The sequence below is a fragment of the Lynx canadensis genome, chromosome B3, assembly GCF_007474595.2.
Source record: "Lynx canadensis isolate LIC74 chromosome B3, mLynCan4.pri.v2, whole genome shotgun sequence".
In the NCBI taxonomy this organism is placed as follows: Eukaryota; Metazoa; Chordata; class Mammalia; order Carnivora; family Felidae; genus Lynx; species Lynx canadensis.
In genome coordinates this window covers 68,366,171-68,391,985 of record NC_044308.2, presented here as the reverse complement: position 1 = coordinate 68,391,985, position 25,815 = coordinate 68,366,171, and the positions used below count along the sequence as shown (strand labels likewise).

Genomic DNA, 25,815 nt, shown 5'->3' with positions numbered 1-25,815 from the left:
TACTGCAGAAAACAAAAAGATGACAATAAAAATCTTCCATAATCCAATTCTTTTCACAGAGATATGTATTTTAAATGACTAAGGTTATTTGCTTTTTTATATACTTCATACCTATCTAGGATTTTTTTCAAACTTTTTATATTTCTAAATGATCTCACTAACTACAGCTTTATACTTTTGATGGTTGATAATATTCTGTCATGCAGATGAATCATAATATCAAATCCATTTTTAGACATTTAAATTGTTTTCAAGTTGAAACTAATAGAAACTACTGTGATTCATCTTTAATCCTGTAGCTTTTTGTTTTTATTAAATAATTTCTTTAAATTTGTAGAAATACAGGGTGCCTGGGTGGCTCAGTTAGTTAAGGATCTGACTCTTGGTTTTGGCTCGGGTCATGATCTCACGGTTCATGAGATTGAGCCTTACGTTGATCTGTCCCATGCTATCAGCACAGAGCCTGCTTGGGATTCTCTCTCTCCCTCTCTCTCTCTGACCCACCCCTGCTCACATTCTGTCTCGCTCTGTCTCAAAATAAATAAATAGACTTTAAAAAATTGTAGAAATATAAGAAGTAAAAAGATACAAATACTTTGTCTGTGCTGCTTTTTTTTTCCAAAAAAGTTATACCAATATATAATATTACCAACTTATGTAAAATGGTAACTCACAGGTCTGAAAAAAAAAAAAACTTTATGGAGATGCAATATACATGCCATACAATTCACCCATGTAAAATGTACAATTCGGGATGCCTGGGTGGCTGTCAGTTGAGCGTCCGACTTCGGCCTAGGTTATGATCTCACAGTTTGTGAGTTCAAGCCCCACGTCAGGCTCTGTGCTGACAGCTGGGAGCCTGGAACCTGCTTCAGATTCTGTGTCTCCCTCTCTCTGCCCCTCCCCCACTCATGCTCTGTCTCTCTCTCTCTCTGTCTCTCTCTCTCTCTCTCTGTCAAAAATATATAAACATTAAAAATAAATAAATTAAATAAAATGTACAACTCAACAGTTTCTGCTGTATTCACACAGATGTGCAACTATCACCACAATCAATTTTCAAACAGTTCATTATCCCCTCTAAAAATACCATTCTTACTGGCAATCACTCACCATTTCTCAATTCTCTCCAGCCCTACGTAACCACTAAATTACCTTCTGCCTCTACAGATTTGCCTGTTTGGACATTTCCATAAAAATTGAATCATTCGGGGTGCCTGGGTGGCTCAGTCGGTTAAGCAGCCGACTTCGGCTCAGGTCATGATCTCGCGGTCCGTGAGTTCGAGCCCCGCGTCGGGCTCTGTGCGGGCTCTGTGCTGACAGCTCAGAGCCTCGAGCCTGTTTCAGATTCTGTGTCTCCCAACCTCTGACCCTCCCCCATTCATGCTCTGTCTCTCTCTGTCTCAAAAATAAACGTTAAAAAAAAAAAAAATTGAATCATTCAATATGTGAGTTTGTAACTGGCTTCTTTCACTTAGCATAATGTTTTCAAGATTTACCCTTTTTTTTTGCCAAATAATGTTCCATTATATACATATAGTACATTTTTAGATCTATTCACAAGTAGATGGACATTTGGGTTGTTTCTACCTTTTGACTATTATTAATAATTCTGCTATGAACATTCATGTACAAGTTTTTGGCTGCACATATGTTTTCATTCCTCTTGAATATAAACCTAAAGTGGATCTGCTGGGTTATATTGTAATTCTGTATTTAACCTTTTGAGAAAATGTACCAGATTGTTTTCCAAAGCTGTTGTACCATTTTACATCCCCACCAGCAATGTATGAGAGTTCCAGTTTCTTCACATCCTTGCCAACATTTGTATTATCTGCCTTTTGGACTTTAGCCATCTTAGTAGATATTAAGTGGTATTTCATTGTGGTTTTGGTTTGCATTTCACAAAGTTCTTTAAAATTGTTTTCATATTTTAAATGACCTGTGTAAGATTGAAAACATTTTACAACATACATTTAAAAAAAAAAAAAACAGGGGCGCCTGGGTGGCGCAGTCGGTTAAGCGTCCGACTTCAGCCAGGTCGCGATCTCACGGTCTGTGAGTTCGAGCCCCGCGTCAGGCTCTGGGCTGATGGCTCAGAGCCTGGAGTCTGTTTCCGATTCTGTGTCTTCCTCTCTCTCTGCCCCTCCCCTGTTCATGCTCTGTCTCTCTCTGTCCCAAAAATAAATAAACGTTGAAAAAAAAAATTAAAAAAAAAAAAAAATAACAACAACAACAACAACATGGGGCGCCTGGGTGGCGCAGTCGGTTAAGCGTCCGACTTCAGCCAGGTCACGATCTCGCGGTCCGTGAGTTCGAGCCCCGCGTCAGGCTCTGGGCTGATGGCTCGGAGCCTGGAGCCTGTTTCCGTTTCTGTGTCTCCCTCTCTCTCTGCCCCTCGCCCGTTCATGCTCTGTCTCTCTCTGTCCCAAAAATAAATAAACGTTGAAAAAAAAATTAAAAACAAACAAACAAACAAACAGTGTAATTTATAGAGGACATATGCAAAGCACCATGGAAAACACAGAAATGAAACAGTTCTGGGGCACCTGGGTGGCTCAGTTGGTTAAGCTTCTGACTACAGCTCAGGTCATGATCTCACGGTTTGTGAGTTCAAGTCTTGCATCGGGCTCTGTTCTGACAGCTCAGAGCCTGGAGCTTGCTTTGGATTCTGTGCCTCCCTCTCTCTCTGCCACTCCCCTGCTCATACTCTGTCTCTCTCTCTCAAAAATAAATAAACGTTAAAAAATTCTTTAAAAAATAAATGAAACAGTTCATAGAATGGAAGGGAAATATGCCATCAGAAATAAATATAAAGTAAGAAATGGCATACCATAAAAAAGTTTAAAACTAACATTTGATAGCCGTTTATAATTACCTAGTACTTATTTACATGTATATCTCATTTACTCTAAATAATTATTATCTTAGGTGCTATACAAAGACAACTATAAGAAAATGTAGAGGAGCTGTCTCTAGAACTTCATTAAGGTTGATAAAAATATACTGTATGCCCGAGGCATTAAAAGTTATTTTAATGTAGAAAATTTTAGTTGATCAGAAATAGTGACAAGTTGTCTCTATCTTCACTGATTACAAATAGAAAATGGCTGAAGGAATACCAGAAGGATTTTAATTGAGATTTAATAATTTTAAAATAAAAGATGTGTTAGTCATTAGAATGCCTTGATTTGCACTTATAAAAATCTATTCTGAATATAATTAACCATTAAAATCAAAAAGAGAAGAGAAGTGGGGTGCCTGGGTGGCTCGGTTGGGCGTCTGGTTTCAACTCAGGTCTTGATCTCATGGTTCTTGGGTTTGAGCCCCGTGTCATGCTCTGCTCTGACAGCTCAGAGCCTGGAGCCTGCCTCAGATCCTCTGTCTTCTCCCTCTCTCTCTGCCCCTCCCCCGCTTGTTCGTTCTCTCTCTCTCTCTCTCTGTCTCAAAAATAAATAAATAAACTTACAAAAAAAAAAAAAGGAGAGAAGAGAAGTGTGAGGGGCTATGGGTGCCTATCTTAATGATTTTTTAATGTTTATTTATTTATTTATTTTTAATTTTTTTTAGCGTTTATTTATTTTTGAGACAGAGAGAGACAGAGCATGATGGGGGAGGGTCAAAGAGAGAGGGAGACACAGAGTCTGAAACAGGCTCCAGGCTCTGAGCTGTCAGCACAGAGCCCGATGCGGGGCTTGAACTCACGGACCGCGAGATCATGACCGGAGCCGCAGTCGGCCACTCAACCAACTGAGCCACCCAGGCGCCCCTTTAATGTTTATTTTTGAGAGAGAGACAGAGTGTGACCAGGGAGGACAAAGAGAGAGAGATACAGAATTTGAAGCTCCAGGCTCTGAGCTGTCAGCACAGAGTCTGACACAGGGCTCGAACTCAGTAACCGTGAGATCATGACCTGAGCCGAAGTCAGATGCTTAACTGATTGAGCCAACAGGCATCCCTAATGATGTTTTTTGGAGTGTGTGACGGAATAACTCTTCTCAGAAAGTGATATTTCTGTTCTATTAATAAAGAATTTTACTTTTTTTAATTAAACAGTATTCTATGGCCATTATAGAAAAATAGGGAGAGATTTATAAGTATAGGAAAAAAAAAACCTTCCATCATCATGGCACACAGAAAAATTACTGTTAAAATATACATTTCTGTCTAATTTTTTTTACCCTGCCTAAATAAACTTTGTATACTCATGAGAATACATAATATTTGGCTTAACAGGTATAAACCTTTCCCCATATTTTTAAATATTTTATAAAATTATTTTAATTATTATGAACTATTCTGTCCAAAGCACGGGCCATCCATTCACTATCATTTACCTAATTTTGGACATTTGGCTTATTTATAATTGTTCAGTGTTTTAATAATGTAACAAACATTTTTGCATAATAGTATGTTTGCAGTTTTAAAGAATTATTTGGCAGTGGATTCCTAGGAGAACAATTACAGTGTCAAAAGTATGACTACTCTCTATATTTTAATATGAAGTTGTTCCTCTAAATTTTACTCATCTCCCATCGACAGAGTATCCATGCACTGATTTTATTTATTTATTTATTTATTTATTCAGCAAATATTCAGTGGGAACTTGCTATGTCCAGGTATCACGTGAAGTGCTGTAGCTAACTTAGGGAACGTGATAGGTTACGTATTTTCAAGGTTTAATCTTTCTGATTTGATGGGGTCACAAGCCTGACTAGAATAATCAGAGACATTAACAAATGTTTTAGTACATTTGCTACTAAATCGAGTACCCATCTTTATCTTGAATAAGGCCTTGAAGCATACTTTAGACTGACTATGGATCTTTCCCTTCTTGACTTGGGGGGTAAGGAATGGATTGCAAATGATTTCAAGTTATGACAAGTTTGCTAGATTGTTTGGTTTCTTCTTGGGTTAATTATAGGTCTTGGTGCATTAGACTGGATAACTCTTTCCCTTTTCTGGGAAAAGATTGATTGTCTGAAGGATTCATATTGGGAGGCAGAGTGGTAATCAATATTGTAGGCTGAGGTCACTGACAGGGGCCAGAGACAATAATGTGTGAAATTTAGGATGAATTGCGTTTTGGGTTTTGTCTGGATTTACTAAGACAGGGGAGTTGTTTGGGCAAATGCTGCTTCTTTGGAGTCTCTTTGAAGTGACCATCTAATGAATCAAGGAAAGGGCAGTTAAATACCTCTCAGTGAGAACATCAAAAGAGGAGGAGGATATAGTTACATGTCAGGAGCCAAGGGCTATCAGTTGACCTTTCTTAAGAGTGGGGAGAGGAATTTGGATGGTTGGGAAGTTTTTGTTATATATGACCTTTTTTATCCTTTCACCTTTTTTTCTTCTTTTTCTATCTTTAGTGTCTCTAGGCCTGTCCTTGCTTAATCATTCAATAGCAGAGTTAGGGAATTAGAAAATAAAAGCAATGTTTTATTAATGACAAAGACTCAAGTGTCTTCCAAGAGGTAATCTCATAATTTCATCACTCAATGTATCTTTTCTTGAAGGGTAAGGTAAGAAAGATAATCTCACTCTCTTATAAAAAGGCCTTTGAAGTCATCTCCTTCTCTCTTGTATGCCATTATCTCCTTTCTCTACTTGTGGGAGTTAAGAGATACATAGCTGATTCATACTTACTGAGTGTTTCAGCATATCTTTTAGCCTTATGTGGTTTCCTCCCCTCCACCAAAACTTTTGCAAAAGCAGCGACTGTTTAGTTATCTGATTGAGTTTCATATCTCTTCTGTTTTCTTGTTACATTGATGAAGATGCCAGTGACTAAGAACTGCCAAAGAATGAGCAGACAAAAGAAGAATCAGAGGGCTTAGTTACAGGATGGCAAAAACATGTCACACACCCTGCCACTCCTCCCTCCTGTGTCAGCAAAGGCATTGCGAATCAATCATAAGACTCTTTCCCACTGAGCCTGAACATGGCTTCAGAATTCTTGCCAATGCTGCGTTCTAACCATTCAATCCCGGTAACATAGCATCCAAGCTGGAACCTAATTTATATCTATTTAAACCTAACTTCGTCTGAGACTAACTTCGTCTGAGACTAAGTAATTTACATAGTTCCAGGTAAGTATTACAGATAAAATACTTCAGAGGGAAATGTGGGAAGAGGGGCAGCCAAAAGAAGACTTCTTGGCTGAAAGGATATTTTAGCAGAAACCTGAGTGATATGAAGAAATCAGCCATGTGATGATCGGAGAGACAGAATTCCAATAGAGGAAACACCAATGTAAATGCCAGAGGAAGGAGTGAAGTTGTTTTGCACATAGAACAGCAAGAAAGTTGAGGTGGCAGGAATGCATGAAGTTAGTAAGGGAGAGAGTAGGAGATGGAGAGAAGGAGGTAGACAGGGTCAGTTTAGGTGAGGTTCTTTAAGGCCAGGAATTGCCTTTTTTTTTATTTTATTTTATTTTATGTATTTATTTTTTTTTAACTAGGATAGAAAGCCATTGCAGGGTTTTGATCTGAGGAATGGTGTGAGATTTTTACAAGATCCCATGGATGCTTTTGGAGAACATTATAGGGGATAGGCATGGAAGAAGGGAGAAGAGCTGAAAGATATTATTTCAGTTGGTCAGATCAGAGTAGATGGTGGCTTAGACAGGGTGTTAGCAATATGCCAAGTGGTCAGGTTTGGGATACTATTTGGTGGTAGAGCAAAATCATCTTATTGATAAAATGTATGTGGAATGCAGGAGAAAGAGAGGACCCAACGATGAAGCACGTTTTAAATCTTAGAAACAGAGTGAAAATTGATGGAAGGTTGAGGATGTAAGGTTAGGAGGAAAACCAAGAGTTTGGGAGGCATGACAGCCATGCAGTGAGCAGTCAGTGCCTGCATGAGACTGGAGAGAAGTCCGGGTGGAGGTATAAACGTGGAAGTCACTAGAATTTAGATGGTATTTAAAACTTTGAGATTGAATGAGGTGACCAAGGAAGTGAGTAAAGATGGAGAAGAGAAAGGGGCCCAGGGCAGATCTGGGGGGAGGACCGAAGCATTTAGAGCCATGGTTCTCTGCTAGGTAACACTTGGCAATATCTGGAGACATTTTTAATTGTCACAACTGTCTGGCGAGGAAGAAGAGGTGTTCCCGGTAAGTAGTGCATAGAGGCCAGAGATGCTGCTAAACACCCTACAATGCACTTTCCACAACAAAGAATCATCTAGCACCACCCCCTCCCCCCCAGCACCCACCTCCCCCTGTGTAAGCAGTACTAAGATTAAGAACCCTGATTTAGAAGTAGGGAGACCAAGGAGCCTGCAGGGTGACCAAGGAGTGAACAGTGAACTAGGAGGAAAACTTCCAGAGTGTTGAGGATGTGGTTTCTAGAAAGGAATCTCCAGGAAAATAAAAGTGTGTTCAACTCTGACTGATGCTACCGAGAGGTTCCATGGAACGAGGATTGAGACTTAGCCCCTGGATTTGAAGATATGGAGATGCTTCCATAGGATTTTAGATTTCTTTCAAGGCTAATAGATTCATACAATGGGATTTAGAAATTTTTCTAAAACTGAGTACATGTTAAACAAAGCTGTCCCCCACCTTTTTGTGTTAAGCTATAGAGGCAAGGCCAAATTAAATTTGTGGTATTCTCATTGCTTAGCCTTTTTGTGTTTGTTAAGCACTGATGTAAACTAATGGACTCTGGAAGAAAAAGAAGAGAAAGTAAATAGTATTTATTGAAAGAGAAAACAGGACGTAATTGTCAGTCTCTAGGTATCCCAATATTATGTAAGAAAATGCAAATTTAGTCAAGATTCCCTGTTTATCCACCTAATTGCAGGGCCATAAACTGTACTGTCTTTCCCCCATTCATTACTCCTTTCAAGTCATTCTTGACTTTAGCCAGCATTTCAGCCGCTTTGAATTTTTCTTGGGGGAGTGGGGTCCCCAAGAAAGTCCAGAATAGATAACATTATGAGAGTCTTCTGCTAACCTGCTAACCTTCAGACTCCTCTCATATCTGACCGAATCCCCAGTGGTTCTGTTTCCCTTTAATAGGATAAATCATGTTACCTATTAATTATAACCCCACCTTCTCCCCTCCCCCCCCCCCTTTTTTTTGCCTCTTTCTGGCAGGAAGAGCTCAAAATGACCCAGAGAAAGTCTCTAATTCTGGAGGGGACCCCTGCCTCCCACGCCTGCCCAATGGGAGCACATCCTAAGCATCCAGAGCACCTACAGCATCTGGCCTAGAATTGGTAGAACCAGAATAAAAATATCTAATGTTAGCACCTCAATTTTTGGTCCTTTGTATCCAGGAAGTGAAAAAGATACCGTCATTTATTGGTCCTCAGGTCAGAGCATGTGCTTCCTGTTTGAGACTGTCTAGGAGCTTACAAAATGCCATCTCCCAGGACAGCCCCACCATCTTTGAGAACCCTTGAGGAGGGTCAGTCTACCTTCTGCTCGCCATGGAAGCCATCACAATGAGACTTCAACATTCTTCTTGCTTTTTCTTTTAATGGTGCAAATAGTAAGATTCAAATTAACAATGTTTTAACAATATAAATTGTTTTTTTAATTTCTATGAAGAAAACAACATCATATCCCTTCAACAAGGTAGCATCTTTACTAATTTACATCAAATTGTCTTTTTCTCCTTTATTATTTTCTCTTCTCAGTTAATTCAGACTATCCTTGATTCCATCGCCAATCACAAAATTATTTTAGGATCAAATTAGCTGGATTTCATTGCTGCAGGAATAAATTGATACATATTACCAGTTTCCCTAGTAAATGTATTTTCATTTCCCTTCATTCTCAATGGTTGGAGCCACCTTGGGTATAACTCCTGTTTTAATTGTGTTGAATCCTCTGGTATGTCATTTCCCCCTAACCTCGTACTAGGGTGGTTGTTGTGGCTTTCCCTCTACATCCTTCTCATTAATAGATAGAACTGTCATTTCAAATAAAGGAAGAGAAAAGAAATTATTTGGTGCTTCCATTCATTAGCAACAACTCACTGCAGTGGATCATACTACTATTTTAAGTGACAAATTGTGAAAATTTGGCAAGGAAGTCCACTTCTGTGTATATAAACAAAATGCAAACCCACAGTAAAACTCTTACTCCTGAAATACCTATCCGTGGGATACAATTCAGCCAGTCTTCTTTGCTCTTTCAGAAGTCATTCCTGACACTCTTGTTCTTATTTATAATTTTTCAGCAATGGTAGACTCAAAAATTCCTATTCTATTATTTGTTTGGTGGAATCATTCCAGAGAAATGAACTCGAATATAGTGATAAGTTCTTTTTGACTGAAAAATATATAATGAATTCAGGTCTATTCTTAGTATAGATTTAGCTCACTTTATGGATCAGTTGCTTTCCTGAAAGATTTGCTTATGAAGTTACTTTTCTTTTAGTAAATTGATTTTTCTACTGACATGCATTTTAAATCAGAGCTGTGTTTTTCTGGTAAGACAATAGCCCCAGGACATAGTAAAATCACATTTGAGCTAATAGCAATCCCCTCAGGAAAAAGGCAATCTCCAGATAGTGATAAAATGCTGAAAACAAGTCATTAAATTGAACATGATTAGGGTTAATTTTATGTTTGACCATATAGATTCACAACATAAAGGATTATACTGTAATTAGCTGAACAAAACATTCTGAAAAGATCCTGACTTTTCTCATCTTCTATATGAAAACATGAAACTCATTTTGGTGGCTTAGGGGTTTTGTTGTTGTTTTGTTTTGTTTTGTTTTGTTTGGGGGCATATTATACTTTGAAGGGTGAATGAGAAACAACAAAAATATTTCCAAATGAATACAACAGAATGTGAACCATCCATTGAACTTGAAAGGAAACCCTTTGGAGAAATGGAATTCTTTGCTGTTTTTCCTTTTGGCCGTCCACAGTGTCTAATTCAGCACCGAACCAAGAGGAATAATTTTAAGAGCAAGGGTCTATATGGTGCTTATGGCATTTAGTTTCTCACATTTTCATAAATCATACTTTTATGGACATCTTATTATTTTTTTAATGTTTTTATTTATTTTTGAGACACAGACAGAGCATAAGCAGGGGAGGGACAGAGAGAGAGGGAGACACAGAATTTGAAGCAGGCTCCAGGCTCTGAGCTGTCAGCACAGAGCCTGACACGGGGCTTGAACTCACGGACTGGGAGACCATGACCTGAGCTGATGTCGGACGCTTAACCGACTGAGCCACCCAGGCGCCTCCTGATGGACATCTTATAATATCTCTTTATAATAGATCTTGAATAACAAAATGATTATTCTAGGATAGATGCACACAAGCCAATTTTCATCGGTTAAAGGATAGGAACATGTGTAACCTTTTAGAAGGTTAGAAAGCAACTTCTTTTTTTAGTTAAATTTTTTTGGAGAGAAAGTGAGCGGGTTAGGGACAGAGAGAAGGAGAGAGAGAGAGAATCTCAAGCAGGCTCCAAGCTCAGCACGGAGCAAGATGTGGGGCTCCATGCAGGGCTCCACATCATCACCATGAGACCACAATCTCAGCCGAAATCAGGAGTGAGACATACCAGCCGAGCCACCTAGGCGCCCCCAAACTTCTTGTGTAAAGAGCCCAATAGTAAGTATTTTTGACTTTGCAGGCCATAATGGGTCTGCTGCTGCTTTTCTTCCTCCTCCTCTCCCACTCTCACTCTTTACCCCTCCCCTTTATCCTTCCGCTTTTTGAAAATGAAAAATGCAGGGGCACCTGGGTGGCTCCGTCAGTTAAGTACCCAACTCTTGATTTCTGCTCAGGTCATGATCTCACACTTTCATGAGTCTGAGCCCCATGTCATGCTCTGAGTTGACAGCACAGAACCTGCCTGAGATTTCCTCTCTCTCTCTCTCTCTCTGCCCTTCCCTGGCTCACACGCTCACTTTCTCAAAAATAAATAATAAAAATAAAAAATAAACTTTAAAAACGAAAAACTGCAAAAACCAGTCTTAGCTCAGAGGCTATGCAAAAATAGCCTGTGTACTGTTTTCAGCCATTGGGCTGTAACTGTCAACCCCTATTTCAGATATATATTCCCAAGTAGTTCTGCAAGGGTATATTCCAATTTACTCTTTTACCAGGAATCCTGGAGAGTATTTGTTTCATAGTAGCTTCTTTCTATCCTTTTAATATTAATATGAGGACATTCATTCTATACTCTTTGTTCTATAATGTTTTTCAAAGTATATAGCTTTAGATTTACTACTGTTTTCTTTTGTTTTTTGACTATGGAAGCTTAATACTCTAGATCTAGTTCAACCATATTCTATGAAAGACACTCATTTTGTAAGGCACTGAAATCAAATACATGTATCTCTAATGCATGAGAGCCTAAAAATGTGCAAGTTGCACTCTTAGCTTCCTAATGAAACCATGACCATGTTTTCTAGTAGAAGCATTTCTCCTTAGGGTGCTAAGATTCAAACCCAGTAAGCCCAAGGTTGCAAGGATAGGAAGCAAAAATTATGCAAGTGATTTATTAAGTTTAATAGTGTGAGGGCTAGTTTACCTTTGGTTCCCAGACCTATATGTTCTGAGAGGAATGGCACCATATTCTTCCTACTAGTTGAAAGCATACACTGTGATACTCGGGGTAATTGCAGAGATTTGTGCCACCATCAAAGATTTGAAAGATGCAGGGATGCTGATTTATACCATACTCCCATTTAAATTCTCTTTTGGCTAGTGAGAAAACAGATGGCTTTTAGAGAACGACTGGATTCTTGTAAATGTAATTACATGGGAAGCAATTTGCAAGCGCTGTTTCAGATATGGTATACTTACTGAATATATCAACATAGCCTCTGGGAGCTAATATGCGTTTATTGATTTAGAAAGTGCTTTATTTTCATGCCAATCAATTCATCTTCATCTGCAAGGGACAGCAGTATACCATTATTGTCTTTAGGGCAATGACAATTTACCTTTTCTCTATTGTAATATAATCTGAAAAGAGTCTGATCGTTTTGATTTCTCTCAAAATGTTACACTGGCCCATTATATTGCTGCTGTTATTCTAACTGGGTATGGTGAGCATCAGGTAGCAAGCACCCTAGATGCTTTAGTAATACACAGACGTGCTACAGGATAGGAAATAAACACCATTCCTGATACCAATTACTCTATCAGTCAGAGTCCTGGGAGAAAATAGATGGTACATTCAAAAGGGATTACAGAACTGAAAATAACTTAATGAAGAGATTATGTCCAGACCAATTAAGAAAGCCAGCTTGGGTTTGAGAGGTTCCCAGAAACTAGCAAGAGCAAAAAGCCATTACTAGCCCTAGGCCAGAAGAGGGAAAGGGCGGGACAGTATTACAGGAAGCTAGTAAGGATTGGAGCATGGAAGAGGGTTATGTAGCAAGAGATGTGGTTGCCGAAGATAGTAGCCAGCACCAAAATCTTGATACAGTAGGTATGGAGTGACACAACCCCTTTCGTCTTTGGCTCTCTGCTTTCTTGCTTTTTGTGTTAGATGTTCTACTCAGCTGTCTTGTGATCACTGGTTGTCTGTACATGTTTCAGGTCTGAGGACTAAAAATCTGACTGGAAGCTCTGAGTGCCTGTGAAAGGGTATTTATTGCATTTGATATTCACTGTAGAGTGATCTGGGACAGCAGTTTATGGAGGAACTGAAGGCAGTGTCAATATCTCCAGGTTCTTTCTCTAGAGCTAGTCTTATTTCTTCCAAAATAATGTTCCAGTACCTGTCTACCATAGAGACTAAAAGTGTTCTGGAAGCCTAATGGGGCAACAAAGGCTAAGACTTCAGCATTTAGCATTCAAGAAGAAGATGGTTACTGAGTCCTCTGTTTTCTGTGAGTTGACCATACATCAACTGTGCCTGATATCCCCTAGTCCAGGAAATAAATAAGATGTTGACTAGTATGGAAGAAGAGCCATCACTCAGTGTTAAGTAAGGCTATAAGTTTTCCTCTGATCACTGCTTTAGCTACATCTCAAAGATTTTCTAATTTCCCTTATGATTCTAATGTAAACTATAAAGTAATTTTTTTTTTTTAAATTTTTTTTTTTTCAACGTTTATTTATTTTTGGGACAGAGAGAGACAGAGCATGAACGGGGGAGGGGTAGAGAGAGAGAGGGAGACACAGAATCGGAAACAGGCTCCAGGCTCTGAGCCATCAGCCCAGAGCCCGACGCGGGGCTCGAACTCACGGACCGCGAGATCGTGACCTGGCTGAAGTCGGACGCTTAACCGACTGCGCCACCCAGGCGCCCCTTAAAGTAATTTTTGAAGTATGGAGTCTAATTTCCAAATATTTGGGATTTTCTAGATAGTTTTCTGTTACCGGTATCAGAATTTAATTCCATGTATTAGCAAACATATTTTTTATGATATTGATCATAAAATTTATTTTCAGATTTATTAAGACTTCTTCTTTGGCCCAGTATGTGGACAATTTTGATAAATTCCATATGTACTTGAAAAGAATATATATTCTGTAGTTATTAGATAGTGTATCTCATAAATATCAATTAGGTAAAATTGGTAATAATGTTTAGTTCTTCTATATTCCTACTGATTTTCTCTCAGCCTGTTCTATTAACTACGAAGACAAGAGTATTGAAATCTCCAAATATGGGGTGCCTGGATGGCTTAGTCAATTAAGTGTCTGACTCTGGCTCAGGTCATGATATGGTCCATGAGTTTGAGCCCCACATTGGACTCTCTGCTGTCAGTGCAGAGCCTGCTGCAGATCCTCTGCCCATCTCTCTATGCCCCTCCCCAACTTGTTCTCTCTCTCTCTTTCCCTCTCTCTCTCTCTCTCTCTCTCAAAATAAAGAAATAAAGGGGCGCCTGGGTGGTCAGTCAGTTAGGCGTCTGATTTCGCCTCAGGTCATGATCTCAGGGTCCGTGAGTTCGGGCCCTGCCTCGGGCTCTGTGCTGACAGCTCAGAGCCTGGAGCCTGTTTCAAATTCTGTGTCTCCCTCTCTCTGACCCTCCCCCGTTCATGCTCTGACTTTCTCTGTCTCAAAAATAAATAAATGTTAAAAACAAAAATTAAAAAAAATAAATAAACTTAAAAAAGAGAACCCCCCAAGTATAATTGTGTGTGATACAGACACACACACACACATATATACACACAAAACTATCAGAACTGATAGTTCTGATAGTTTTGCTTATGTATTTTGAAGTTCTGTTACCAACTTGTTACCAAACAAATTTAAGACTGCTATTTCTTTCTAATAAAGTACTCCTTTATCATTATGAAACTTCTTTCTTTATCCCTGGTAACATAACTCATTTCAAAGGTTATTTTTGTCTGATATTAGTATAGCCACTCAAGCTTTCTGTGATTAATGTTTGTATGTATAACTTTTTCTATCCTTCTACTGTTAACCTATTTGTACTTTTATATTTAAAATGAGTTTCTTGTAGATAGCATATAGTTGATTCTTACTTTTTTACCCAGTCTGATAAACTCTGACTTTAAATTGGAGTTTTTAAGTGATTTACATTAAAAAAAAATTTTTTTAACGTTTATTAACTTTTGAGAGACAGAGAAAGAGCAGGGGAGGGGCAGAGAGAGAGGGAGACATGGAATCTGAAGCAGGCTCCAGGCTCTGAGCTGTCAGCACAGAGCCTGAGGCAGGGCTTGGACTCCAGAACCTTGAGATCTTACTTGAGCCGAAGTCAGTTGCTTAATCCACTGAGCCACCCAGGCACCCGAGGTGATTTACATTTAATGTAACTACCAGTATAATTGAGTTTTAATCTAACTTCCATTTGTTTTTTGTTCCATTTTACGTAATTTTCTATCTTCTTTTGGATCGAGTACTTTCTAGGATTCCATATCATATCTACTGTTGGAGATACCATTTTTAAAAACTGGTAATTCTACAATTTATAATATGCAACTTTAATTTATCACAATCTATTTTAAATTATACTGCTTCACATAGATGACTGACTTCTTACAACAAAATGTTTCCATTTCTCCTTCTCTGACGTTGTGCTGTTATTGTCAGCATCTCGTATCTACGTATGTTATAAACCACACAATATACTTTTTTTACTTCAGTTAATTATATTTTTAAACAACTTCAATAATGAGAAAACCGTGTTGTGTATTAACTTATATGTTTATCATTTTTGGTGTTTTCCAAATTTTCTTCTGATTTTTTTCCTTTGCCGGGAAAATATTAACACTACTTGTGGCCTAAGTCAGTTGAAAATGAATTGTGTAGCTTTTAATTGTCTGAAAAAGTCTTTATTTTCCTTTCATTTTGGAAGATATTTTCTCTGGATGTCAAATTCTAAGTTGACTTTTTAAGTCTCTTATCTTTCAGGACCTTAAAGTTGTCATTCCATTGTCTTCTGGCATCATGTTCAGACAAGAAGTCTTTAATTATTCTTTCCTTTGGTTTTCTATATAATATTCTTATTTGCTCTGACTGCTTTTATAATATTCTTTTATCAGTGGTTTTCAGCAATGTCACTTATTATGGTTTTCTTTATGTGTATTCTCCTTAAAAGTTTGTACTTTTTATCAAATTTTTTGCAACTTTCAGCCAGTATTTCTTTAACTATTTTCTGTCTCTCCTAGACCCCTGCTTTTAATTTTACATATGTTAGACTGCTTGACAATATCCCATAGGTCACTGGGCCCTATTAATTTTAGTCTAGAAGTCAGTCACCTTTTCACTGTAAGCCTGAGGAATTCCCAGGCTCACTTCACTTGTACCTCTTTCGAGGATTATAGTCCTCCACTGCTTACTCTCAAATACCTAAAAATAGTTGTTTTCTGTATTTTGTTTCGTTTTGAGTCATTTATGATAGGAGGTTAATGCTAGGCTCTGGGTTCAGAACCCAGTTTTCCTACTTACTGCACGACCCTCGGTAAAGTTAACTTCTCTATTTCATTACTTGTCGCATCTTTAAAATGGGATTACTTTAAACCGACCTTGCATGATTATTGTGAAGATTCTCAATAATGTGTAATGTATGCAAAGTGTGTGACACATAGTAAATGTCCCATACGAAGGACATTACTCCCCCTTAAGAAAATAGATTTGTGGGGAGAGAAAGTGATAAATCAGGCCTCAGCTAACGTTATTGGGCTACAGTGTAGGGCTCCTCCTTAGTACTAAGGACTGGTGGAGGAAGGGAGGTAGAAAACCAGTTGCCTAAGACACCTTGGCAAAAGGGGGCCATTTAAGAATCTGGCTGTTTCAGGGCAGCCACTATTTAGCACTGTTGAGGAACTCGTCGCTTTAGTTTCAAATCATTGATTGGTCAAGATAATTTCCAAAGTCTCTGGTTAAAAGGACAAAGGCTATTAGTAGACAACTAGATTGGCGCCGTTAGCTCTGTGAAGTCAATTGTGGGTCAAAACAGCTGGATGGAGCTAAGGCTAAGGTGGGAATTGCCTCTATTATGCAGCAATGTCTCTCAGAATTTAACATCAGAAAAATCATTAAAAAAATTTTTTTTTAAGGTTTATTCATTTTTCAGAGACAGAGACAGAGCGTGAGTGGGGGGGCAGAGAGAGAGGGAGACACAGAATCCGAAGCAGGCTCCAGGCTCCAAGCTGTCAGCACAGAGCCGGAACTCACAGACCTTGAGATCATGACCTGAGCCGAAGTCGGAGGCTTGACCGACTGAGCCACCCCGGTGGCCCAGCATCAGAAAAATCTTGATCAGCCCTGAAGGATCAGTATGTTTTCTCCTTTTGACAATATAAGTGAAATAACCAAATGCTTTTTCATTCTTGCTTTGTTTGCCAAGACATTCAAAGTCCTATTGTGTTCTTAATCTCTTAAATGTTTACCCTTAATTTGGCATCTGTGCCTTTTTTTTTTTCCGTCTCAGTCTTATTATGTATCTTCACGTTTTGTGACTCCTGAGATGATTTCGTTTTAGAAAGAGATTTAAAAAAAAAATTATTCATTATATATTTTATAATCCAAGCCTTAGTATTTTATAGTTGTTTTTTTTTTTTACATGCCCCTCAGATGTTAAGACAATTAGTAATTATGTCCTATCTCTTCAAGAGTTGGGTTCCCCATTGCTGTAACCATTCTTATAATAACTGGAACAATGTGACATAAAACAGAAAAATGTGATTCAAATTTCATTCTCGTTCTTCATTTCAATAGTAGTTTTTGTTAAAAAGCAAGTCTATTCCTTGTGATCAAACATACCAAAATGGGTTGATAACTCAGGCATTTGAAGTACCAGCATTAATTTCCTTAGCATTTACTATCTGAGAATGCACAGAGGTTCTTAATGTCTCCGGGAATACTACAAACTTCCAAATGTGATCTTTTCTTGATCTCTTCTGCACCAAACCTTGTTTAGAAGCATCTGTTCCTACCTTCTTCTATCCGTTCTAAAGCAAAGTGACTCAGCATTATTTGTGCTACTTTAAATACACAGCCCTGTTTTTCAGGTATTAAAATATTCAGTATAACTAATAGCCACAAATGAGTTTCCTGACTTCAGCAATGTTTGTCTCTCATCTAACATCGGTATTCTTTGCAGGAAAAGATCATAGAATTTAGTGTAATAATAATCATAGGCATATATATTTATATACCTCCTTAAAATGCTACATGATTTAAAGCAATGCCTATAAATAGTTTCATTCATGGCCCTAGGCTCATGTGTTTGACTTTAGGGATGATGTGTCATTGGATGTCTATGAAATGCCCTGAGGAGCTGCTCTTTTGGGAGATGATCAGCCACTTACTTGGAGCTTTTGCATTTGATGACGTGAATTCTATTTTTAGGACTTAAGCAGATTTGGGATTTGCCGCATTGGAGTGCTACTGTGAATCCTTATGAGCATAATTTTTCTTTATCTTTCTGGACAGAAAAAAAAACAAAACAAAAAACAAAAAACAAACAAACAAACAAAAAGCCCTTAACATGAGTATGTGATGTTTAATGTACCCTCTGAATACAGGTTTCTTTTCTTAAAGCAGGGATTTTTTGCATCCCCAATCAGTCTGTCACCCCCAGCCCAGGTCAAGTTTCCTAGAAGAAAACAGTTTTGAACACAGCTCACTATCGGGCATGTTATTATTATTTTTGTTTTATTAATGAGGAAGTAAAGATTCAGGGGGTTTAGTAATGCCACTAAGTTCAAACAGTTAGTAAAGGTCACAGTCAGAATTTGACACCATCTGTCAAACCATTCATATCTACTTCTTACTCAAACCCCAATATTCGAATCTGTGGATCAGCAATAACGTCCTTCTCTAAATAACATAAAAGATTTCCCTGGAACCTGGATTTTAGCTTTGCCTTGTCACTAGGTGGGTATGTTGGAGAGATCACAATCTTCCTGGGTTTCAGTTTCCTCAAGTGTAAAATGAGCAGATAGGAGATATACAAGATCCCTTCTAATTCTGAACTCTATTTCATTTCTTTTGAATTTAAACATAACTTTAGAAATTCAGACATTGCATTTGTTTGATGGATATGGATGCTTTCCTCAAAGATTCTGAAATTGATACAGTCTACTGCCTATTCCTTCCTACTTCCTGATCTGCCCGCAGCCTTCCCCTGCCTTTGTCCACCTTCCATCTCCACCTGTCTGCCCTTGCTCGTATATTCTCCCTCCGTGTACTTCTCATCAGGAGAGTTAGAGGCTGGGATGGATAGATAAGGTGCTCTCTCAGAATTATAGCTACCTATCTGCTTAGTGACATTGTATCATTTAACATCATAAGAAATGAAAATGGGGCAGTGGGGTTGGGAAGTGTTGATCTCAAATTGACAGATACCAGCCACGAGACTATATTTTTGCCAAAGCTCTGTCTTCCTAGATAAAGGCATGAATAATTACACACAGGCCTACACCCTCTTTACAAGTACTTAACGATGTCACTTTCCATTAGCTACACGTCTAGATTGCTGTCTCTCTTGCTTGTAAGTACATGTTTGAATAACATAATGGAAGACAACCTGTCTACCTTTACATATCAGTTCTGATATTCACGGTTGAGGAAACTTCACCTCTTTGAATTTATTTTAAGTCAAGTATGATGGATGGCCTTGGGAACTGTAGCATAGGAACAAAAACTCATGAGAGTCTCAGGCTAAGGTTTTTTTCCCCCGCTTCTCCTTTTGGAAGCATATAACCACTTCATCACTGCTGTCAAGTGAGGGCTCAGTGTGACAGGAAAATTGAAGGAGGAAGGCTGAAAGCCACTGTGATTTTGTTCCTTAGGGACTTTTGTCCAGATCTGATGATATGATATGTTTTCAGACTTCTCTTTGGAAGTGGATTTATATATCTATTATATACACACATATATTCATACTCTTTAGATAATTAAAGACAATACCAGCTAAGTAAGGTTAATTTTTCTTTTTTTTATGTTTTTTTTTTTAACTTATTTTTGAGACAGAGAGAAAGCACAAGCTGGGGAGGGGCAGAGAGAGAGGGAGACAGGAACCAAAGCGGACAGTAGAGAGCCCGATGCGGGGCTCAAATTCATGAACGATGAGATCATGAACTGAACTGAAGTCAGATGCTTAGCTGACAGAGCCACCCAGGCGCCCCAGGTTAATTTTTCTAATGAGATGTAGTTTGTGTGTGAATCTTGGTATGAATGAGGAAATGGATATGCCATGAATTTTTGCTTGATTTTCTAAAAACCTGATATATTGAATAATTGTTTTTAGTAGGAATTACAAAATATATATTGTAGTCATTAAGCCCTCTCAGCTGAAATGGTTTAAAGTTTTTAACAGATATAGTGCTTCTGGTGGGGACAGATGATAGTCTATTGTGCAGCTATTTCAGTAAATAAACCCCAAATCTCAATGGCTCGCAGCAACTATTTATTGTTCTCATTCATCGTCCTAAGAGTTGGTTGGCCGAAGTTCACTTGATCTGATCTGGGTTGGTTCCAGGCAGCAGGACTATGTCTGGGTCTTCTCTGTGTGTCTAATTTGGGCTTCCTAGCATGTGCTTATCTCATGCTGATGGCAGAATATAGAGCAAGAGGGGAGAACATGAAATGCCTCTTAAGGCCTTGACTCAGCATTTGCATCTTGTCCCGTTGCCCACATTCAATTGGCTAACGCAAGTCACAAGGCCAGGTCCAACATCCATGGACCAGGGCAAATATACAACATCTATGCCAATGGGTGGAGCTACAAAGGCAACCAGAAAAGGCCTTGGGTGCATAATTGTAATGTGGGGAGGAACTGAAGAAGTGGGAACAATAACCCAATGTACCTCGGGTAGGGACACTTACTCCATTTTGGAAAGATGAGCTATGGAGACTGCTTCCAGTTTTAAATGGCATATTACCTTTCCTTTCTGTCTGCTTCTATTGTGTTGATAATTGACAGCAAAACCCCAGTCTGATGTTGTAGGTTAGCATCAGGAAGTGCAGCTCATCATTTGAATGGTTGGGAAAAGCACAGACTTTCAAAGTGGTCCCAAGGTAAGTTGCCCTTCCTGTACTGTGACTGTGCTCTATGTTGTATTAACAGCGGTCAGCTGTAGAATTAACCTGTGTGCATGTGTGGTTCATCAAGCTGTTGAAATGTCTTTGAGAAACAAAACAGCCAGTAAATATTGATTAAAACACAGACTTATAATATGCACATGGAAGGGAAAGACATAATTGAGTTGAGGAGACTGTTTTAAGCTTTTTGCAAAACGTCCAATGAACATCTAACACCTCAAAATCTATTTGTGTCATAAAATAAGATGACATTTGACTATTTGACATAATATACTTACCTAATTTTAGGTAATTTTTCTCTCTTTATTACATTTATTCAGTTGAAGAGAGTAATGTGGCCACTACCAATTTCAATCAATATGGACATGTGCTTTATTTTTGACTGTTCAAAAAACTTGTGTTGGTATTATTAAACCTCTCTCTTCAAAGACTTACTCTGTAAGTTTGTCATGTCCTTTCTAATGGTGAATTTGTCATTTGCACCTATTTTGTCAGACTTTTGAGAATAACAGTTTTGTTACTTATTTCTGCCCTTGGTCCTTTCCTGTCGTCCTGATCTTGACCAAAATTACTATGTGTCACCTTTATAGCTTGTGCATTTCCTTCTTAGGGATATTGTCTGGTTAGATATTAGACATTAAAAAATTGGCTTTTTAAAAATTATCTCCAAAACGAAATTATTTTTCATTGTTTGTGCCTAAACTTGATGTTGTCTATCCTCTGCATAGAGAGTGAATTGGGCTGCACTGCGCACCTTAACGAAGCGTTGGTTAGCCACTGCAGGGTGTGGGAGTGTGTTTGTGTGTGCATCTGCATTTTATCAAGGACACTGGGTCCATCATGCTATCGTGGGACTTTATCGCTCTCTTATACCTAAATGATGAACTTCCAGTCACCAGACAATGTGCCTTTGATGACGTGGCTGTCTTGCCTTAGATATTGCATATTATGTTGTTTGTGATGTACGTATTATGTTTTATGTTGTTTTATTAATCTGTGTAAACTTTATCCAAAGTCATCAGCTATCCTCCCCGCCCCCCCAAAAATGAAAAGTGGAGGGATTTTAAAAGAGGGATGTGATTAGTAATTAACACATTTCAGAGTACACCAATAAATTTAAAGAGGTTGATTTCCTCTTTCTTGCCAGGTTTAAACAGAAATATTCTAGGAGAGGGATGAGCCTTATAAACGGAAGTTAAACGGAGCTTTAATCTCTCCATCTGGTAAAGCACAGCCAGCACTACCTTCCTCTCGGGGTCACTATAAGGATAAAGGGGAGGGAGGTGCTTAGCAGAGTGCTCCTCTCTGAGGTTCTTTTAGGCAGTAGCCCTTTTCTGTGACTTCTGAGAGGAGTGGGGACACTCTGCAGCACGTGAGGCCCTAAGCAAAAGCCCAGGAGATGGTCTGTCTAGAGAGTAGGTTGCAAGGGGCATGTGGAAAGGGTGAGTCCGGGTGAAGAAAAAGATCCTCTTTCTAAATGAAGGAAGAGCCTGGTTATGCCTTTCCAGACACCCTGTGTCTGCAGAGGAGATGCCTGAGGTCTTGAATTCTTACTTTCTTGGTAGCTACAGAAAAGTGTTTTGTCAACAGTCTGCCAGAGGGCAACTGTAGAGACGCTGTGACCTGTGTCACCTTCCCCTTTGACGTGTGATTGGAAATCAACCAACTGAACAAGCAAACAAAAAGCAAAACCTTGGCTGTTTTCAAATTTTCTTTCTTCTAAAATTGTACCTTAATGTAAAGGATAAGTGTGTTACCCCACAGTCCTTTTGCTAGCCAACTTAGTCTCAGCTCAAGTAACTTGTACATCAGGTTTTCAGCTGGCTGGCTTACAAGAATTATGTGTAATATATACCCCATCATATACCCAGTAGTGATCTCTGTTGCCTAGTGCACTGAGCCTAAACCCTTCTGCCTAGTTGCTTAATATTTTGCCAAGGTTGCTCACTAGGAATTAAGAGAGGCCTAGGAACTTGAGAGCTGTGTGAGACTTTAGAGGTGATCTAATCTAGTGTTTTCCAAATTATGTTCCAGTGGAGTACAAGAGACTTCCAACATTCTTAACAGGTATCCTTTAAATGGATTCTGTGGTCAAATGAGTTTGGAAAACACCATCACACAGAGCTAAGTTCTTTTACTAAAGGGTGTTTCAAGGTCTTTAATATGGTAACATGAACTGTGGCTCCAAGGGATATAGCATGCAGCTTTTCTCACACCATTTGACCCTGAAGTCCTTTTGTTGTACAACATGTATTGCCATTTCAAGAATGCCAGGCAGTAGCCATATAGTCTAGTTATTAAGAGCCTGACTTCTAGTGTTTAACTGCCTGGGTTCAATACCTGGCTTTACCATTTATTGACCTTATGATCTTGAGCAAACTGCTTACCCTCTTTTGTGCTTCAGTTTCCCTGTCTAAAATGCGAGCACAAATTCTACCTGCCTATAGAGTTACTTTAAAAGTTAAAGAACAGAACTGAAAACAGTACCTGGCACATCCTTGACTATTACCATCCTAACGTAGTTTAAGTAAAAACAAGCTTAATACCCTCATTCCAGAGCAGAGGAAAGTGAGTCCCAAATAGTTCACTCATGCAGTGTCACTCATTCAACAAGTGACCAAGTGCCAATATGCATCACACACGATATTTCTGTCCCCAGAAATAAAGGCGAACATGGGGCAGTTCCTGTTCCATAAGAACACCCACACTAGTGACTAGTGACTTGGCTCAGATAGCACCTTTTAGTAGTGAAACCAACAGCTCAGGCCATCCGACTTCTATCCCTCCCTCTCATCCTCCAACTCTGTTCTGAAAGAGAATGATCTGTATGGCCTGGATTGGTAAGCAAGGATAGTGACCATAGAGAATAGCCAATAGACTTCTCTTTTTAAATTGGATATGAGGGCAAATGTTTTAAATTCTTTGTTAGTGGTGATCCAGAAAGAGCAATCGAGACAGGCACTTTTGGAAGAAAGCAAACTCTGAAAACACACCCTACAAAGGAATGTAGGAGGTAGTATGAAATGGCCCATATACGAGACCCCAGATATGGCTGGCTTGGTGTTTTTCTTGCCACTGTGTCACTGATGGTCTTCTCTGGTTTTGTCTAGGCATCTCCTCCGAGGGCTTCCCCCGGGACTGTTTCAATGAGCAGACAGCAAGTAGAGACCTTCCCAACAGGGATGGAAGTGCATGGTTCCTGGGCTACAGAGCAGGACCAGCCTGTCCATTTCTGCTCCACGAGGAAAGGGAGAAGCCAAACAAAAGCGAACTGTACTTGGATCTCCATGTAAGTAGAAATCTTTGTGCTTGAGCTGTGATCTTTGCGGTCAACAGAGATGTGTTTAATGGAAATTGTGTTTGTAAAACTGCTGAAGCTGCATTTTGTGGGGAGGTCATTATCTAAAAATCAGCCCATGGCAGAAAACAGATATACCTCAGTGTCTGAAATTTGTGCACCAGAAAGTGACTGTGTTTAGTGTCTACCTGAATGTTTTCAGAGTGCTCTCCTCATATCAGCTTTGCCTTGTTGTGGGAGTACCTGTTTGCTGCTTGCCACCTGTTAATATCATTTTTCTAAAAAGTTGAGAACATGTGTTAGCCAACTGATAGGCTCTGGAATCTCCAGAGCAATGCCAACAGCCTGTCTTCCGGACACATTCTAAACCTTTCTTTCTCTCCAGGTGCTCCGTTAACAGGTGAACAAAGCAGTAGGCTGGGTTTTAGCTCCTTCCACGTTGTAGATGGCCTGATAGAATGACCAGACTGTCATGATTGTCACCACATTTCTCTACCTCTCAGTTTCTTTTCAGAGATGGGATGAACATTAGGAATCCAAGAAAGGCCTTTCTTTCTTTCTTTCCTTCTTTTTTCTCCCTTTCTTCCTTTCTTCCCCTCCCTCTTCCTTTCTTCCTCTTCCTCTTCCCTTTTTTCCCATTAATTTTAATGCCCATTGGCAAGCTCGTGTCCTTGATTCCTTTTGATACCTTCCAGTTCATTATGTTCAGGCCCAGAAGAGAAAGCCCAGTGAACCTTGTGCTTTTCATAATTATAGTCGCATAGTCACTGGGTGCCACTTTAGAAAAGTATTTGACATCCCAGTTATTGTAAAAGGAGGTTTAGAATGAAGTTGAAAGATGAAAAATCTACAACCTTTTGTGAGATGAGATGGAAATTTGTAATGTTTTTGGTTTTGTCTCCCTACCTTCCAAAGTTAGGTTGTGCATCTTGAGATGTGGTCAATGAAAGCAGTGTAACAGTGACATCTATTGGTCAGATCATTCTAAATTGCATTTGCTGCTACCCGAGGCTTGGGGTCTAAAGGTGTTGCAATGGATTTGTGGTGTGTGTGTGTGTGTGTGTGTGTGTGTGTGTGTGTGTGTGTGTGTGTTTCAGAGTTTTTATTTATTTAAGTAATCTCTACACCCAGCATGGGGCTTGAACTCACAACCCTGAGACCAAGAGTCACACACTCCTCTGTCGGAGCCAGGCAGGTGCCCCTGAAATAGATTTTGAAACATCTGTGTTTTTAAAAAAATGTTTATCCGTTTTTTTAAACACATTGGCTAAACTATGTATTTCTGGTTTATTTAATTTTACTTATTTCAATTATGAAAATCATACACAATCCTTTTAGAAAATTTGAACTATGTACTAAAATTGAAAGAAAAGAAATAACCCATAATTTCAGCAGTCAAGGATACCAACTGTTAAAATTTGATAAATTTTCTTTGTATTTTTCAGAGAAAAATATGGCTTTTTTTAAATGAGAGATTTTTTTAACCTACAAGCATAGATTTTATGTTTCCTCCTTTTTTTCTTTCCTTTTTTTCTCTATCAATTACTCTTAACATTGCTCATCCATATTGTTACATATCGTTTCTAGATGTATTTTAAATGAATGTTCTACATTCTCATATTCTACCAATATATTCTAAATCTGAAATTTTTTTAAAAATCGTTTCTCTATTATTTGATGTTGACGTTGTTTTCAATTGTAGAATAGTCCACAATTTGGAAATAGATGGCACTACCCAACATATAATTTTTCCTATACCTCTTCTCCTCCCACCAATATTAAGGACCATTTCTTTAAGATAAACTTGGGATTATTATTTGTAAATACAAGTAAATTTAGGCTTGTGATTCATATCACTGCCTAAAAAAGGTCTTTTTCCTAAACCAGCCTTTAATGGCTTATATATTTACATATTTATAATATTTATGCATTTATGCATTTATAAATATATATATCATATATGATATAAAATTATATTGGTATATAAATAATTACATAAACATGATAAAATATATAAATATTCATGTTTCTTAGTTTTCCATTAATTATAATTTTT

General features: G+C 38.6%; 1 protein-coding gene across 1 annotated transcript in view; it reads left to right on the top strand.

Moving 5' to 3' along the window:
- The window catches only part of FMN1 (formin 1), a 394,550-nt gene that overhangs the window by 58,692 nt on the left and 310,043 nt on the right, over positions 1-25,815 (top strand). Inside the window, exon 2 of the mRNA XM_030318570.1 lies at positions 23,572-23,750. Within this exon, the coding sequence (XP_030174430.1) occupies positions 23,572-23,750 (179 nt within the window). The remainder of the gene's footprint in view (positions 1-23,571; positions 23,751-25,815) is intronic.